At 42.8% G+C, this 17,588-nt stretch overlaps 1 protein-coding gene across 16 annotated transcripts in view; it reads right to left on the reverse strand.

Moving 5' to 3' along the window:
- Positions 1-1,030: 1,030 nt before the first annotated feature.
- DTNA (dystrobrevin alpha) overlaps positions 1,031-17,588 on the reverse strand; it is a 342,111-nt gene continuing 325,553 nt past the window's right edge. For 8 of the 16 annotated variants that reach the window (XM_034996291.1, XM_034996293.1, XM_034996292.1 and 5 more), the window contains 5 exons: positions 17,019-17,178; positions 14,007-14,096; positions 12,572-12,740; positions 9,686-9,818; positions 1,031-2,155 (listed from right to left, as the gene is read on the reverse strand). In XM_034996291.1, coding sequence (XP_034852182.1) covers positions 2,015-2,155; positions 9,686-9,818; positions 12,572-12,740; positions 14,007-14,096; positions 17,019-17,178 — 693 coding nt within the window. In that variant the 3' untranslated portion in view covers positions 1,031-2,014. The other 8 variants (XM_034996304.1, XM_034996303.1, XM_034996297.1 and 5 more) reach the window with 5 other exon arrangements.

Consider the following 17,588-nt stretch of genomic DNA (forward strand, 5'->3'; position numbering starts at 1 on the left):
CTTGTTAAAAGTACAGATTCCCTGGCTCCACTCTGGACTTGCTAATTCAGATTAATCAATTCTTCAGGTGACTTTGGCAATTAGATACGTTTAGGAAATACTGAGGTGGAGATCAGAGTTAAATGTGGTCCCTAGGAGATGAGGGGATGAGGCACTGAGAGGCAGCTGAGAGAGACTTGGGACAGACACCCATAGACATGCCTTTGTTGCTCACCTCCAAATGGGACGGGGGTGGACGGGGGTGTCCGAGCTCCCACTAGTGGTCATATCAGGTCAGGATTTGCCCCTGCGTTGATGTATAGCAGAGTCTCTTGGTTTCTTTCTGTAGTGCCTCTTGAGTGTTTATAGCATTTTCATGAACTGTAAATCAACCCCAGACTCTGTGAGCACAGACTTTCAGCGCCATTCCAAGTTGGAGTTCCCAAAAATGCCATTCATGAAGTGTTGGAGCCAGACTCACAGATTCTGCTGTTAGTTCCGCCAAGGAATTGGCTCCTTGAACAAACAAAACACAACCCAACATCACATGGGAATCCAGAGGTTCTTGGAAGAGAAATGAGAATGTAGGGAGTGATTGCCTCTGTGGACTCTTGAGTTTTTGTCCACTCTTTGGAACTCATAATTTGATTCCTGTTGCTATCAACACATCGACCTCCAGGGTGTGCTGATTCTCCTTTCTCACTAGCTCTAGTGCAAACAAAACAAAAGCTACTAATTCATTTATTCATTCATTTGACACATAATTGTGGAGCTCATAATTGCCAAGTACCTGGCTAGATGCTGTGATTCAAAGGATCGAGTCAAGTGACATAAAGTGCTTATAACAGTGTCAGATATAAAGCAAGCATTAAATATGTGAACTCTTCCAAAGGCAGGGAAAGGTGAGATATTTTGCTCCAGTTGTTTAAGACCCAACCGATGGGTCCTGCTTCTTGCTGCAAGTGCTGACTTGTCTTTCTCCTTTGAACAGATTAACTCCATGTTGCGTCAAGAAAGATTCATTGAAAGAAAGGAATAAAATACACAGATATAGTGTTTTTAAAAACATTTTTTAATGAAGAAATAATTCCATTCCAAAATATAGACACACAATTAAATAGTTTAATCACTTCAAAATATAACATGTCCCCAGGAGGTTCCAGCACACACACACACACACACACACAAAACAATACTTAACAGCAATACAAAACAAAAACAAAAACAAAAACAAAAAACCCATACAATAGTAGTTTTGTTACAATACCAATGAATATTGTGAAATCTTTAGTGTCTCTGAATTGGTTATTTCAAATGGTGTCAAATGACAGTAGTCATAATTAAAAATGTCTTATAGTTAATTAGCCTCAAGATGGAACATTTCTGATTTTTTTTCTCTTTTTGGTTCAAAAGTAAAAAGGCCCTTTCTTCTGAGGACACAGTGGAGTTCTTGTTTGTGGCTCCTTGCGTGGACTCAAACCAAGGTGATTGCAGCAACCAAAGGTGCCGTATTTACAAGGTCTCTCTACAGTTAACAGCAAAGAACTAATAAGGGTGGACAAAGATGATCAAAATAAAAGCAGACATCAGTGCTAAATTATGATGCGACAGTTCGGCTCATGCATATAAGAAAATACATAGTATATCACAACAAAGGCCACACTCTTATGCAATTCAGTTCACATTACTACTTACAAATGAACCTTCCCTGCCTTATAGAGATCACTCGAGAATCCATTTTTCACAATCTCCAGCACATCTCCCTCTGACCAACCGAACTTACCCAGACTTGCGTCCTGACCAACCGCAACTGATTCCTGAATCTCATACAGATTTTGCCCTCCTCCCTCCCTCCCTCCCTCCCTCCACATGGCGCCGTAGGGGAGGTTGGCTGTGTTAGACCAGTGCTCATTAATAGGCCATCATCTGTGATGGAGATGGATGTGCAATTTATTGTGGAACAAGAAAGAAATAATCCCCACAAGATGTAACTGTATCTCCTGGATAGGACAGGTGAAACCTGCTGGGTTTGCACTTAAAACAGGTCCCAAAAGTAAATCTGGAGAGCCAAGGAAAGAAACCCCCCCAAAACCACAAAACCCCAAAACAATACACGCCATTTTGTCTCGGTTACAGGACAGGGGTGCTTGAGTCTGGTCTCAGTGCTGACGTGGAGCTAAGGGAAAGAAAAGGTGGCTGGTTAGTCAGGAACTGGTCACTGGCGGCACTTTCCGGAGTCCTTGCAATGGCTTGTACCATGCTATCGACAACCATGTCGTGGAGTTGGCAATGAAAACTATGACAAGGGGGACAGTTATCAGCAGAACGGTTCAAACCTTAGACAAGCGTTTTGATGCAGAGACAGAGTGACAACAGATGTCAGCTCAGTCCAGTCAGGGGCTGAATGCCACTTGCAGGATCCGAGTTCCGAGTTCCAGAACTACCTGGCTATGAGTTAGAGCTGACAGCAATGTAGGTAGCTGGCATGGAGTGGTTTTAAGTACTGAGTATGAGGCACGAGGGGCCACCTGCCCCATCTAGAGAGGTATGGTTTCACAGACGATGGGCAGTGGAAAGGAGATGAACATTAAGATAAACCAACAAAACTCATAATCAAATCCATCTGTGCAAAGAAATCTGAGAACTGTGCAGTTGTGCCCTTTGGTGTCAGCCTGTTCTCAGGGACATTTGTCAGGCTGCTTCTCTGGGGAAGTATGAAGAAGCACATCAACGGACAGAATGGGCTTCTTACTAATGCCAACTGAGAGCTTTGCTATCCCCGAGGCAAGTGATTTCGTTCCAAAGGGCAGCCAAGGACATGGTTTCTGACCAGATGCAGAGACACGACCAACTCAGAGCCCTCTGGAGAGGGATCTGGAAGGTGTCAGGATGTCTGTTCTCAGCTGGGCACACACCAACCACCAACTATGTGGGGGTGGGAGAAGGTTTCTGCCAGCCCCGGAAGCAAAATCGAATTGCTGAAGCTTTGAGCTTGACTCAGAGCCTTTCTTGCTTATTCTGAATAAGGCCTTTTTAGAGATTTTATATGCAACTTTATTCTCAACCTTTAGCATGCATCAGGAATCACCTGGAGGGCCCATTAAAGCACAGATGGCTGGGCCCAATCCCCAGAGTTTCGGATTCAGCAGGCCCGGGTGGGGGTTTAAGAATTTGCATTTCTAAATAGATTCCCAAAGTGATGCTGATGCTGCAGGTCCAGGACACACGCTTTGAGGGCCACTGTTCTAAAATGACGTTCTCGCCTTTCTTTTAAAGGAGATAGGAATTCCAGAGAAGCTGCCAATTTAAGTATAACATATTCAATATGTTGCCGGATTTTTATTTCATCCAGTCTTGCACCAAGTAGATTATGTTTTCATTTCCCCAGACTCCCTAAGGGAGGTCTTTAAGGCTACCTGACAAGGGCCCTCATAAAGGACCATCCACAGAGGCTTTCATTCTTCCTTCTTCCACCGTGCTTTTGCACATCAGCTTTTCGCTGAGTGCAAAATCCCAACGCCACTTAGAAGAGCCCGTTTCCTCTCCCATGACCACAGAAGGCTGCATGCAGAACACCAGGTAGCCAGCTAAGGCAATAAACATTCAGAAATAAAAGGAGAGGGACTGTTCGCAAGCACACTTTAAGCCTGTACATTTAAAGCTGAAGGCCTCCAGACAACCTGATAGGGGAAGCTGTGGACGAGCGGTGTGGTTAGACATGCTCCCTAAAGCTAAAACGAGAGGGACGCGCCCATGGAAGAGCAGAGATAACTCGAGTCCGTTTGGGGATCTTATGGCACCTGTGGTTTATAAACAGCTTTAGCAACGAGTATTTCAAAACATAGTTCACAGTTTTTAAGAAGATCTGTGCTGATTTTAAAAACTAGATTCTATATCATTTGAATGTTGCCTTTTTTTTTTCTTTTTGAATATGGTATCTACTTGGAAAAAATATTTACACTAAATTCTATGGCTGATTTGTTAGAGTATCTTGAAAGAAAACAACCCCAAGTTAGAAAGAAGCCCCAAAGGCTGGATTATCCTGGTGTGATTGGTTCAAGTCACTGCTCACAGGGACTTAGAGACAAATGCAGACAGTGCAGGCCAAGGACCCTTCTTGGCTTCCGGGCTCTGAGTCTGTACACTCAGGTACCAAGTCCTTCGGGGTTAGTGAATAATTGCAAGTGGTTGTTTTTTTCCAATTGCTGTGGAAAAAAAATGTACAGTGTATAATAAACTGGTTCGCTAAAATCTCAAAGAATTCAGAAATCAAAACGTCTGGCTACAAACAGTATTAATATTGTCATTGTAAACGGAACAGGTTCACTATCATGTGCAAAGGCTTAAAATGCTTGTTAATACTGCCATCGTGAGTAAGAGCAGCGTGGGTTTTCAGCCTGTGGGTTTTCCTTTTCCTGTGTGTATGTGGTGGTGGTTGCTGTTTTTGTTTCTAATCAGGGATGAGCCATGTTACAGAAGATGCAGCTGATAAGTTAGCTTTGAACAGGAGTCGGAAGTCTTTTCTTTTTTTCCTTCTCAAAACACACACCTATGAACTACGAATCTTAGAATGAAAAGTCAACTGCACTACTGTTGGCAGAACGCGTCTCTAAGGGTGGGGGTCTGTCAGGAGCTGCTGTGCGGGGCGGCACCTCTGGGCGCTGAGGCTGCTCCTGGGCCGGTGTCTTCTCTTCTGCGGGGGTGGGTGCGGGGCTCTCCTTCATCACCAGCTTGCGTGTTACCTTCATCATCTGTCTGACTATAGCTTGCCTGGGAATAAGGAATGTGTAGTTTTTTTTTTTTAAAGATGAAAACTGTTCTCTAAATTAGGGTTTCGAAGCTTAGGATTTCCCCCAGCCCCCCGACACACATATATTCACACTCTCTCTCTCCTCCCTTCCTCTGACAATAGGGAGCAAATGTCCTGGGACACGGTATGCTATTGCTCTTTCTGAAAGAGAAGACGGGCATCCTCTGTGCTGGGTCCCTTGCTTAATGGGTACCTGAGGCATCTGGAGGGTTAAAGCAACACAAACAGAAATGTTTGTGCTGTCCTCACCTGATGAGCAGATGAGACCACTAACCTACCATCGAAATGCCATGGTAATTAGGAAAAAAAAAAATCCACTTTCGATTGTCCAAGCCCCCCATTTCTGAAGTTAGGATGTGGCTGGCTAAGGAGAGTGGTGTACTGTGTGGGGAGAGGGATGGAAAAGGGACGAATCCAAGATTTGAGTCTGCCAAATGGAGTTTTGGTGGATTCTTGAGGGTTAAATATTACATAGACTGCATTTCTTCCAAAGAGGCTAGTTGAGAGGCAAGGTTTTACTCTGTTCACTCCTGTTAGTATCAGTGAGTGCACACTTATCTTCAAATAGCTCTTTCTGAGCAGAGAGTGGGTCTTCTATTTCTCTGGGGTCCCACCCTCTGCCCTGGTGGACACCTAATTGACTTGCAGCGATGAAGTTGGCTTCTGGACCCTTGGATAAGAGATGCATGGCTTTGGGGCAATTTCTGGTCTTGTTTGGGTCAGAAAACCCAAACAAATCGATTTCAACAGCATAAACTATTCCAAGATTTCAGCTCTATTTCTCTGCTACATCGAGAAAAATTATACTAAGATAGAACTAGCTGAAAAGATGAAAAGCCACTGGCTTCTGGATTGATCCGTAAAGTTTTAAATACATTTTGCCTAAGTGGCTGATTTCATGACAGGCTAGTTCACATGTAGAGTCCCGTGGAACACCAGCTCGGTAGGTACATGATGTAGTAAATGGCAGAAGCCACAACGGTTTCAATTTTCCACTGTCAAATTGACAACAAAAGTTGAAAACAGTGGCCGAAGAACTTTAGAGCACTGAAATCCTTGGCTTTTATGTAGAAGAACCAAATGCCACTTCTTATCTGAGTTTATGTCAAGGACATTTCATTAGTTTGTTTAAGAAAATATTTTTCTAAGAACTAGTGACTGATGGTTAAATAATGTGCAGAATAAAAATGATCCAGTTGCTGGCATGAAGAGAAAGAAAATGCTGTGAAAGGAGAGGCTTGCTCCTTTGGGACTAGAGTTGTTATAACGGGAGTAGATGTTTTCAGAAACAGCTCCTGGGACTTGTTTCCACTGTGGTCATGATGACTCAGGAGAGCATGTGCTGTGGCATTCTCAAATGCAAGGGAGGGAGACTAGAATACAGTCACATCCTTCTTTTCACACCAAAAGGGCTTCAGAGCTTGTAAAGTATATTTCATAATAGCAGTTATGCCATGATTTCTGCTTGCTTAATCCTAACCTGGGGACTGAGACAGGAGGTCAGCAATGCATGAGCGAGGATGTTTTCTTTGCAAGTTGATTTGTCATTTAAGAGAAATAGATCCCTTTTTAAATTTAGCAGCGAGCTGACTTTACTACCAGCTGTACTATAGACTTCTGGGAGTCCATGGTTGGGAAAGACTGTATCACTGAAGGAGATACAAGTCCTCGGGCCCCTACGGCCAGAGACTCGGAGAGGTGTATTTACTCGGAACCGTAATGGGGGATAGCCAAATGGCCATCAGCCTGAGCCAGAGACACCATCTAGACTTAAGAGACATTGTGGCCAAAAGTGTATAAAATCATTACACATAGCTGAGTCCTTAGCTTTATCTATAAAAATACAGAGAGCAAGCTAGTTCTGAGTCCTGGGGAGTGGGGGTAGGGTTCCCCATATACTTACATAATAACTCTAGCAGCTCCCCAGGATTGAATCACTTGCAAAGCATTGAGCACGGTGCCAGGCATGTATGTGTGGGCTCATCATAAATTATGGTGTGTTTGCCACCATGCTAAGCTCTTTATAAACTACATCCCAGTGAGGACAACTCCACTATGAGGTAAGTATTATGATAGATGTTGTGCAGAGGGAACAGAAGTTCATAGGGGTTTAATCATTTGTCAGGGTTATGCGACCACGATTTGGTGGAACTCCTATTTGAAATTAGGTCTGCCAGAGTCCAGCGTCTGAGCTCTAGACCGCTACCCTCCAGTGTGGTCCTGCCAGTCAAGTGCTATTCTCTCTACATTAAACACATGACTAAGGATTTTCCATGTATGTTGGTAGGTCCCTGGGGGTGGGGAATCACATGCCACATAAATGATATTTTAAATTAAGCTGTATCTTGCTGAATTCCACAAAGAATTTGAATCAGCTATTCCAAAAATATAAGGCTGCAGAAGTTGTCCTCTCTGTTTTGCTTCTTTTGTTTTCTTTAATAATACACGGTTTTGCCTTCACTCGTTGAGGTGCACACATTTGATCTCTGGGTCCTGAATACAGCATGCCTCTGAGGCTGGCCCATCCCTGGATGTGCTGAGCATGCCTGGACTTTTCCTTCTCAAGTGATAGAGAGGCTGCAAACTCAGGTGCTGTTAGGGACTGGTGATGAGGCGCCATAGCCCCGGAGGATTTCTGGGGAGTCTCTGGCATTACAGAAATTTCTATGCCAATTTTCCTAATTAATAGAGTAAAAAGTCAATTCCCGAGGTTGTCTGCCAAATCTCCACTGGGTTATAATGAAATGCTCCATAGGCCAGGATGATTCTTTGATATCAGGAGGGAAGGAGGGTATTTATCACATAGAACACAGAAACACCTAAGAGAGAGTGATTGTGAATTTAGGTTACTAGTTATCAGAATTCAGTGTATAGTGGGCACGTTTCCTCCTAAATAAGACGGTACTTACTTGAGAGGAGAGTGATAAAAGGATATTGTATTCAACCTTGCAAGCTGACCTGCGGGTGACAAAGGACACAAACAAGAAAGGTGACATGTCAAGTCTGTGATGCAGTCAAGCTCGTGAATTATTTGGTTGGAAGCCATGCAGAAGGACAGAGAGCGAGAGAGTCCGATGAATGAAAACAGCATTCTGACCCATCAAGCAACCATACGCTCACAGAGTACGCAAGGAAAGTCACTTCAACATTCTCTAGGGCATATGCCTTGAGTGCGGACACACAGGCTTACTACGGTCTCCTACACCTTGTCTTTACCTTTCCCTTGAAGTCACTGGGCATGGAAAGGAAAGGAGGGAAAGAGCTTAAGATTAACCAGAGATGGCAAAAACTCCAGTTGCATCTTAAGCTATTAATAGAATTTCCCTTCATTTTACTCCTATCAGGTTAAATTCCTAATTCATTAAAATAAATACAAATCTAATATTTTATATGAAATGACGGTTTCCCTTTAAAAAGAAAAATCTAGAACTTCAGTTACTGTTGTCACCAACATCCAGAAACCGATATGGGCTCGAAGAGGGAGGCCTAACAGGCGCCCCTAACAGCATGAACCAGAACATTGATTATTTCACCACATCTCTCTCCCGCTCTAGGCAGCAGAGTCAAATGAAAAGCATGTCGGAATGCCATCCCTTAGAGTTCCCAGAGACACCCTGGCAGCTTCATCCAGGCTAATTTCCTTCTGTGGACAGGCCACAGAAGTGGCAAAATAAGAGCATTCTCCATGGTTCTCCACTTCCCGCAACTTTGACCGTTTCTGCAGTGTTGAAGCATGGCTTTACATATAATAGTCACTGATTTTTTTTCTTTTTTGGGGGGTGGGGTATGACGAGGCCTACATTTTAGTTGCTTCTGAAATATGGTTGTTAAACCAAAAAGGCTAATGGAACATTCCAAAGAGGCAAAACTTTTGTTTTATATTGTTGGGGTGGGGTTGGTAGGCTTCAGTTTCTTTCTTGCTACATTCTTCTTGGGAAAATATTTCAAAACCATCCGTACACATATGAGAAGTAGAGGTAATGTATTCACTCTGCTTCTCTTTCCTTCACTAATGGAGTAAGAGAGGGCCACTGCTCATCTAAGAATGTGGAGGAAGCTTGTCTGGCCATTGGACAGAAAGCCCGACATGAAGAAATATCCCATAGGGCCTGAGGGGTGGGGCAGTAGGTCTCAACCAGGCAAACATCCCTGAGCTCCTAGAACCTCAAGAAAACACCTGTGAATTACAGGGAAGAGAAACATACAAGCAAGACCAATAGGGCAGTAGAAAAATCTCCATGGGGAAAATGCATCCCCTTTAGAATGACTTACTAATTACACTTATTCCCAGTTGCATGTGTTACGTTCGGTGAATTCTCAGCTGGATTAATAATACACTCCAGTATATATGAAAATCTGTCCATCCATACCCTGCTGAACACGGGGCTTACAGTTCCTCCTACCTTTCTTGGTGAGATTTGATACTCTCCTACTTATTTATTTTGACATGAGGTGGGCAGTGAAGGAGGATGAGGACAAAATGATTCAAGGAAAGAGATATATTTATACTTATTCAGTTTCCTTGGGCCTTGTTCTCTGTATTTTTTCTAAAATTTATTTTTATTTATTTATTTTTTATCTATGAGAAAATGTATCTTTCCCACTGAACTTAGAAGAGTATAGATTGTTAGTCACCATGTTTCCCCTAAAGGGACACGGTCTTTTTCACTTACCAGATCAGAATTTCTAAGAATTCATGGTGAGAGGCATAGCTCTAAGAAGTATTTACAATTTTTACAACTGTCTAGAATATGTGGAGTAAGGAATGCAATCAGAATATTCTGGAGAGGGAGGGTAGAAGAAAGGAGAAGGCATGGATTTTCTGAGTAATGTAAAAGACCCAGCTACCAAGGGGTGGGGGGCTGGGGGCCGGGGGTGAGGCCTGGCTCCCCATACCTGGTAGGCTTCATCCTGCAGCTTCTGTTTCAGATACTCCTCCATCTTGAGCTCGTTCTCCAGCTGCCGGACTGAGTCATTTTCATAGTTCTCATCCTCTGGCCGCACGTAGGGGTCCCCATCTTCTGAGGCCCTGGGAACAGACCACAAATGGTGTTTGGGAGCAAATCTTAAAAGTAGGAGTAGAATTCATGTGTTAGCTGTGGTTTTGGGTCCCATTTACTGAGTCCCCTAATTTGCTTCTTGGCTTCAATTCACTTCAATTCAAGGTCTTCTGATACCTAACAGAAAATTAAAAAAACAAAAACAAAACCAAAACAAACTTTGGAAGTTTGGAGAAATTGATGATCAAGAAATTCTCATATGTAATTTTTCTATGGCAGTCTGATATCATTGGTCATCTGTGTTTTCCTCTGGTTTACAGGAATGAATTGCCTTTAAAGAGTTTGTCAATCTTAAAAGAAGCAGTCTTATCTTTTGAGAGGATATCGTTTTCCCAATCTCTGGGCTTTTTTTTGTTAATGGAATCCAAGAACACTTTCTATAAGGAAAGTGAGCCCTCTAGTGAAATGATGATTAAGGACATTTGCTCATAATTTACCCCCCTTTGTGTTATGCACATATGTAGGGATATGCACCCATGTACTTTATTTTTACAGTAGAATAAATCTTCGAATATCAGCTCATGGGTGTCAGGAAGGTAATACTTGAACCCACAGCTCTTGATCTTAAAAATTTATACTAGTTAATCTAAGAAATCCACTCAAATTGTTCAATTCTATCATGAGATAAATACTGAAGAGTGATCTCATTCACTAATGTGTGACTCTATTTGGATCTATCCATCCCAGTTTATAAAAACCATTCCTGAGACTAAACATAAATTCACTACCTAAATCATAGGACTAAAATATTCTGAGAGTAAAACCCGGTATCTGGGGCGCCTGGGTGGCTCAGTCGTTAAGCGTCTGCCTTCAGCTCAGGTCATGATCCCAGGTCCTGGGATCAAGCCCCGCATTGGGCTCCCTGCTTGGTGGGAAGCCTGCTTCTCCCTCTCCCACTCTCCCTGCTTGTGTTCCTGCTCTCGCTGTCTCGTTCTCTGTCAAATAAATAAAATCTTAAAAAAAAAAACCCAAAAAACCCGGTATCTGTTTAGATAGTACAGATATTAAGACATCCCCTAAAGTGAAGAGAGTGGTCAAGTAGAAGTTTCTGGGTTGGAACTTAAATGCCATTGTTCATGTTTATTTATATCTGTACGACATGTTCTCATTATTTTTAGAGGTTTGGGGCTACCTAAATAGGTCTGCAAGGTGTCTATGAACTTTCCCTTCCCAATTCCTTCAGCCTGTTGGGAGTTGGTACTGTTACCAGGGGAGTGGGGTGGATCTAGCTACAGTCTTGGATTTTTGGATTAGAACAAGAAAATTTTAGGTGACCACATGTAAATGCTTCATTACGAAAAGTCAGACAGGTATGTTACCTACCAGACTAAACTGACAACAATTAATTCACCATTTTGAATATAAAACAAATCAAATAATTCTAAATTATAGAGGAGGACAAGAAAGCAAACTAAAATTAAAAATGGCAGCCTACTGCTATTTAAAATTATGTCAGAACAGTTTTGTTTGGATCTCTCGGCCTGCCTTTTCACCACCCGCTTTTAAACCACATCTATTTATAGGTCCTCATTATTATTGGTCTACTCACTACTTGGATTGAGATCCAACACCACCAGGAAGGCCTCTGGTTAGTTTCTTCTTTGGGTCCTGAAAATGGCCAGTTTATTTTTGTAGACTAGTCTGCAGCATTTTTCACGTTAAGCACCATCACCCTCGTAGTTTGTAATGCTCAGTGGACCCCTTTGCAACCCTCTGGTGAGCCTCTCTGCCCACATTTCTCACTGCTGCGTGAGCCCTGTTCTTTTGAAGGCTCCCTTGCTTCCCTGCCTTCCTCCCCACCCAAGCTGGGCTCAGCAAGTCTGTCCGAGCTCCTCCCCCTTTGCTTCTCCAGTTTGGTTTCTGAGGCCTGTCTACTTGGGAGTTAGAGCTGATCCAGGGACACGGATAAATCTGGGGCGGGGAGGTCACTGATTCTGCTGCTTTCAAGCTACAGAAGCCTAATTGGATGAAAATCTTTGCAAAATGCCCTTTCAAAGGTCAGATTTATACGTACTCAACAAGCCAACCAGATTGGATTTCTTTATAATGAGGTTTTAGACATTTACTGATTGCAATTCCAAGTGCTTATATAATGTTGTTTACACCCATTCTGAATAGAGGCCTCTCTAGCATCACCTGGTCCTCTAAGGGCAAATACAGTACATTTAGGAGATAGGATGATTTATCTCCTGAACAAGTCTGTGAGTCCCGAAGGCAGAGAGTGATTTTTTAATACTGTTTTGTATACAACTAGCACCGTGCCTTGCCTTGGGCGCGCCAGGCTCTCAGCAAGCGCCAGGTGGTTTTGGTAATTGCTATTCTTTTTTTTTTTTTTAAGATTTTATTTATTTATTTGAGAGAGAGAATGAGATAGAGAGCATGAGAGGGGGGAGGGTCCGAGGGAGAAGCAGACTCCCTGCTGAGCAGGGAGCCGGACGTGGGACTCGATCCCGGGACTCCAGGATCATGACCTGAGCCGAAGGCAGTCGCTTAACCAACTGAGCCACCCAGGCGCCCCGGTAATTGCTATTTTTGATACAGTGAGGGGAGGAAAAGTCCCAACACCAAATTTAACGTAGCACCCTTCTACCTCTTCTGGCAGAAAAGGAAACTGCGCCATCCCATCCCGAATTTAAGAACGGAGGCAACCCTGTTAGGATTTTCCTATCTTCCCTACAGAGCACTGTGTTACTGAGCAAGGCCCGCAGCCGAGGATACTCACACGTCACTGCCCATGGTGCTGGGGGTGGCCCCGCCGTGGAGGAACCCAGGTTTTCGGGCGTGGATTTGCGCTAGAAAAGCCTTTTCAGAGGTTGGCGATGGAACCAGATCCTCAAACTGAGTCCGTGTAAATTCAGAATCCACGTTACTCTCTGTTTCACTCCCCACCTCTATTAGGTACGATTGAAGAAATGGAGAATGACTTAGATTTTCTTTATGATTGGCAAATAAGGGGCTGGGTTTAACATAAGTCAACCTGTGCCGTGGAAATTAACCAGTTATGGCACATAAGTCAGGTGAGTTTATTATTATTTTTTTTCCGAAATGACATTTGATACTGACATGAATTTCTAGAAAACCATTTGGTATACAGTATTGTCTTTTTTGAATCTCAGTCATACTGAGGAATTTTTGTGTCTTGACTGACTTAATTTCTTAATATTTCTGTTTTGCCCCTTCTACAAAAGTCTTCACGAGAACTGCTCTTACTTTTGCTTAACATTACTTTAATTTAGGAAATACAAACCTAAAATATTACATTCACTTAACACCTCAAAGTATTGTGAGTATAAACTAATAGTATTTGAAGCTTCTACAATGAGAATAACATTTTAGTCATCATGTGCTAGGGCAGTAGGTATACTCCATCAGTCAATATGTATTAACTACTGCCATTTTTATCCTACTTGGTAATCTTCATTTAGACTAGCAGCAACAATTTTCATTACTTTAATTCTTATTATAGAGGCTTTAAGAAACTTAAATCCAGAATTTTTTTTAATATTGACTTTTTTTCCTTACAATTGTTTAATCTCAAACTTTGTGACTGTCAGACAAGTATCTTGCTAAGTGGGCTTAAGGAACAGATGAGATATATTAGTAACTGGTAAGATATTTATTTGCATATTCATGCTGTTAAAGTTTTAAAAACTGTGTACTATTATTAGAATAAAGAGTCCCTCTCAATGTCATACTCTTTATTTTCTGGGCAGATCTTTCTCTGGACATATTGCAAAGGTAAATTTCAACTTAGCCTCATTCAAATAGCCATGCATTTCAAATGAACAGAGTTTAAATGAGTAAATAAAACATTTGACTTTATAAAATAACTTTAGCATCATGTCACTTTGGATCATATTACAAGTTACAAATACTAGATATTACAAAAACTAGAATTGCAAGTCAATTTTAGTATATTTCTTTACTCCTCTCTGCATTTTTCAAACTTTCTGCATTGACCATGTATTAATAATCTTCCAATGAGCAAAAAAAAAAAAAAATAGTACTAAAGAATCTGAATATACCAATAAAATATCACATCATATCTTTAAAATATCTTTTTCTACTTGACAATGAGGAGATCTCTAACAGAGGCCCCTAGCACTTATGGGTCCCTCTGCAATGTGCAGACAAACGAGAGGGGACTAGGGACTCACCGGAATTCAGCTCTTTCACGAGAGAGGACATGGTGTTAGTGATGGAATCTGCTGCTACTAGTAAGTCATTCCTTAAATTTCTTCTTGAACCTTGAGTGAAGAAGAAATGATAATTAAAAAAAAAAACACACAGCTTTTCCTCTTTTCCACCCCCCAAATTTTTATGTAGTTTATCATTTACATTGATAATCCTGAAGCAAGAAAACTTCCAAGACTTCTCCTTTTCAGAAGTGCTTTGGTTCATTTTCTGAAACAATACATTGTACTTAGGGCAGTGGCCACTGATGAGGGAGGGGTTCATTTAATTTATTGTACAAATGGGGACAAGTTTGCGAGTGAAAGGGGGCGGCATGATAATAAAACTAGGTGACCTGGCACAAACTGGGATGGTCCCAGGCCAACTAGTATCTATGGCCACCTTTTTGTAGGAAAACTCACACAGATGTAAAGCCTGGTTTTGCCTGGAGAGCTGCACCTTGCTAGCTGCTGTTAGTTTCAGCCACGACCTGGCGGCTGAGCACCTGGGATCCTGATCTCCATCACCACAGCCTCTGTCTCTCATCAGGGTTCCCAGAGTTCCCCTACCATTATAGCTATCTCTGGAGAGTGGGAACCCTAGGCACTGAATGCCCAGAGCGTGGGACAGGGGTGGGGATTCTTGCATCTGCTGCGAGACCTGGGCAGAAGATGTATGCCCTGTACTCTGAATTGCAACTCAGACTATGGTTCTCCGTGGTAGACAAAGATTACGATGCTGTTTCAGGCACACAAAGGGTTAAATGGGTATCTGTGGGCTGGCTTGGGTGTGAGGTAACACCCAACATCTTGGAGAAAAAGGGCTCAAGATTCCAAACACCTCACTTGCCGCTGAACTCATACGAGCTCTTTGGGAGCTAGGAGCTGCCTCTAAGCTGTGACGGTTCACCCTGTTCTCAGAAAATAAACCTAAGTAAAATAATAAATACATGTAAATTAAACAAGCAAAGTAGTCAAATAACACAATGATAATTGAAAGCTCAATTTGATTAAAAATATGTAAATTTCTTCAAGATGAGATTTAGAGAAAGGACATTTTTTTTCTTCTAAAAATTAAAAAAAGGTGATTTTGTATAACTTATTTTCTTTCTCAGAAGAAAAAGGCCTCTTATGGATCTTTCCCTCTCCCTCAGAGCAGAGAGTACATCATTCTCTTCCTTTAAAATGTAAGGTTCTATCCCCATACACAATGCACGAGAGTGTCTCTTTCCTTGGACTCTTGCTAGAGCACATTATTCTCTTCCTTTAAAATATAAGATTCTATCCCCATACACAATGCACAAGAGTGTCTCTTTCCTCAGACTCTTGCTATCTCTGCCTATTACTAATGTTGAATTTTTTTTTTTTAATCTGCTAGGCGAGAGGTGATATTTGTATTTCTACACAGTTTGTGAGATTGGACATCTTTTTATATCTTTATTGGCAATTTGTAGTGCTTCTTCTGTCCATATCCTTCACCTGTTTCTGTTTTGGGACTTTTTCTTATTGATCTCTATATGCTTGATGTGTAGCTGAAATTGTGAAACTTGATTGCCACATACCCTGGAAATGTTTTCCTCGGTCTGTTTTTTGTCTTTTGACTTCACTTATTTATTATTTATTTTTGCCTTAAAAGTAGTAATCGAATATATCTCCCCTTTCCTTAGATCTATATGTGAGGACCTGGAAGGATGTTCATGATAAATTGCTAACTTAAAGAAAATGCAAATTGCAGACCACAATGCAATGCATGGTCTTGTTTGTGTGAAAAAGAAGGTAGGTGTTTATAAAAACACACATAAACATATATACTTATGTATAAAGGAAAAGTTGAGAAGGACCAAACGGTTTAGTAATTTGGGAATGAGACTGGCAGGGTGAGGGTCTGTACGAGGATTTTTTTTCGAACTTTCTATAGATATAAAAAGCGGTGGCAAGAAGAAGTTTCCAAGGGGTTAAAATGTTTCCAAATGAACAAAATCACTGGCCTTGAGGACTCCCCTCCCCCCCACCCGTGGCGTGTGAATGGAAAAGGCAGCAGGGGGGAGACTACTGTTCTATTTATCACTCTTTGTGCTCCTCCCTTAACAACGGAGGCTGAACCCCGTGGCCCCACGTTGCAGAGGGGTGCAAGGGGTTGCAAGGCTGAACTCTTGAGGGTAGCTGTAAAATGGCGAAGCGCCCCGCTTGATCACCGCAGGGCTACGTCCCACTTCAGCTGGCACCGTTTAACCTCAATCTTGAGTTTGCTTTACCATCAAGAGAAGAAAGCAGGAAATAAGATCTTTCAGCATTTTATTTATTTATTTATTTTTAAAGATTTTATTTATTTATTTGAGACAGAGAGAATGAGAGACAGAGAGCATGAGAGGGAGGAGGGTCAGAGGGAGAAGCAGACTCCCTGCCGAGCAGGGAGCCCGATGTGGGACTCGATCCAGGGACTCCAGGATCATGACCTGAGCTGAAGGCAGTCGCTTAACCGACTGAGCCACCCAGGCGCCCCAAAGATTTTATTTATTTATTTGAGAGAGAGAATGAGATAGAGAGAGCATGAGAGGGGGGAGGGTCAGAGGGAGAAGCAGACTCCCCGCCGAGCAGGGAGCCCGATGCGGGACTCGATCCCGGGACTCCAGGATCATGACCTGAGCCGAAGGCAGTCGCTTAACCAACTGAGCCACCCAGGCGCCCTCTTTCAGCATTTTAAAACGGATTCCATTTATAAAGTTTCCTGGGATATTGGTGGAAGGATTTCCCTTCGCTTCATGATGAGCAAAGACTCATAAAAAATGGAGCCGGGCTGGAGAAGCCGAAGGAAGAAGGTAAGACGGTGAAGGGAGAAACAGATCCGCCTAAGGAGTTTCCAGACCAGTCTCACCAAGGCCTACATTGGCACGGCCACACTGTGGCTCCGAGGATGACCCCTAACCGCCCAGCACACGGCGGGCTCCTCTCTGCCGCGTAGAGAAGCACAACCCACCCACCAGTGCCCCCACTTACTTTGCGCAAAGGCCTCCTGAACGTCTCCCCCGACCCCGGTGAGGGAGTCCTGAGGCGTGTGCGAGGGGCTGGAGCAGGCGGACGCGGAGCGCACCGGCATGGGGATGGGCCTGCTGATGGTGTGGCTGGGGGAGGAGCGAGGAGAACCTGCCCCCTGCGTCTGGAGAGACAACGCAAGGCATTAACGTGTTTTCCCAAAGCTTCCCAAATGTCAAAAACAGTAACAGTGAGGCTCCCAAGCAGGCGGACGTCCTGGGTAATGGAGATGGTAATCCTAAACCTGAGTTGCAGGTGCAGGTAATTCAGGACCTCGTTGTCTATAATCTGGAGTTTTGGTTACATGTCGAGAGTTAGGAATATTAGTAGAGCACTGTTCTATAGTACATGAGATGTGCGCCCAAGTAATGAGGCTACTTGTTAGGCAGTGAGAATTACAAGGTGTGTCTGTTTCTTCCTCGAAGGAAGTTCTGCGGAGAATAAAAAGACATTTCAGGACAAAGTTTGAAATATAAACCAGGAGACTATTGGGGATGGATGTGGTTTGTGTAATTCCTAAATTTTCAACCTCTC

The sequence above is a fragment of the Mirounga leonina genome, unplaced genomic scaffold, assembly GCF_011800145.1.
Source record: "Mirounga leonina isolate KUSES-001 unplaced genomic scaffold, KU_Mleo_1.0 Mir_93, whole genome shotgun sequence".
Taxonomy (NCBI): domain Eukaryota; kingdom Metazoa; phylum Chordata; class Mammalia; order Carnivora; family Phocidae; genus Mirounga; species Mirounga leonina.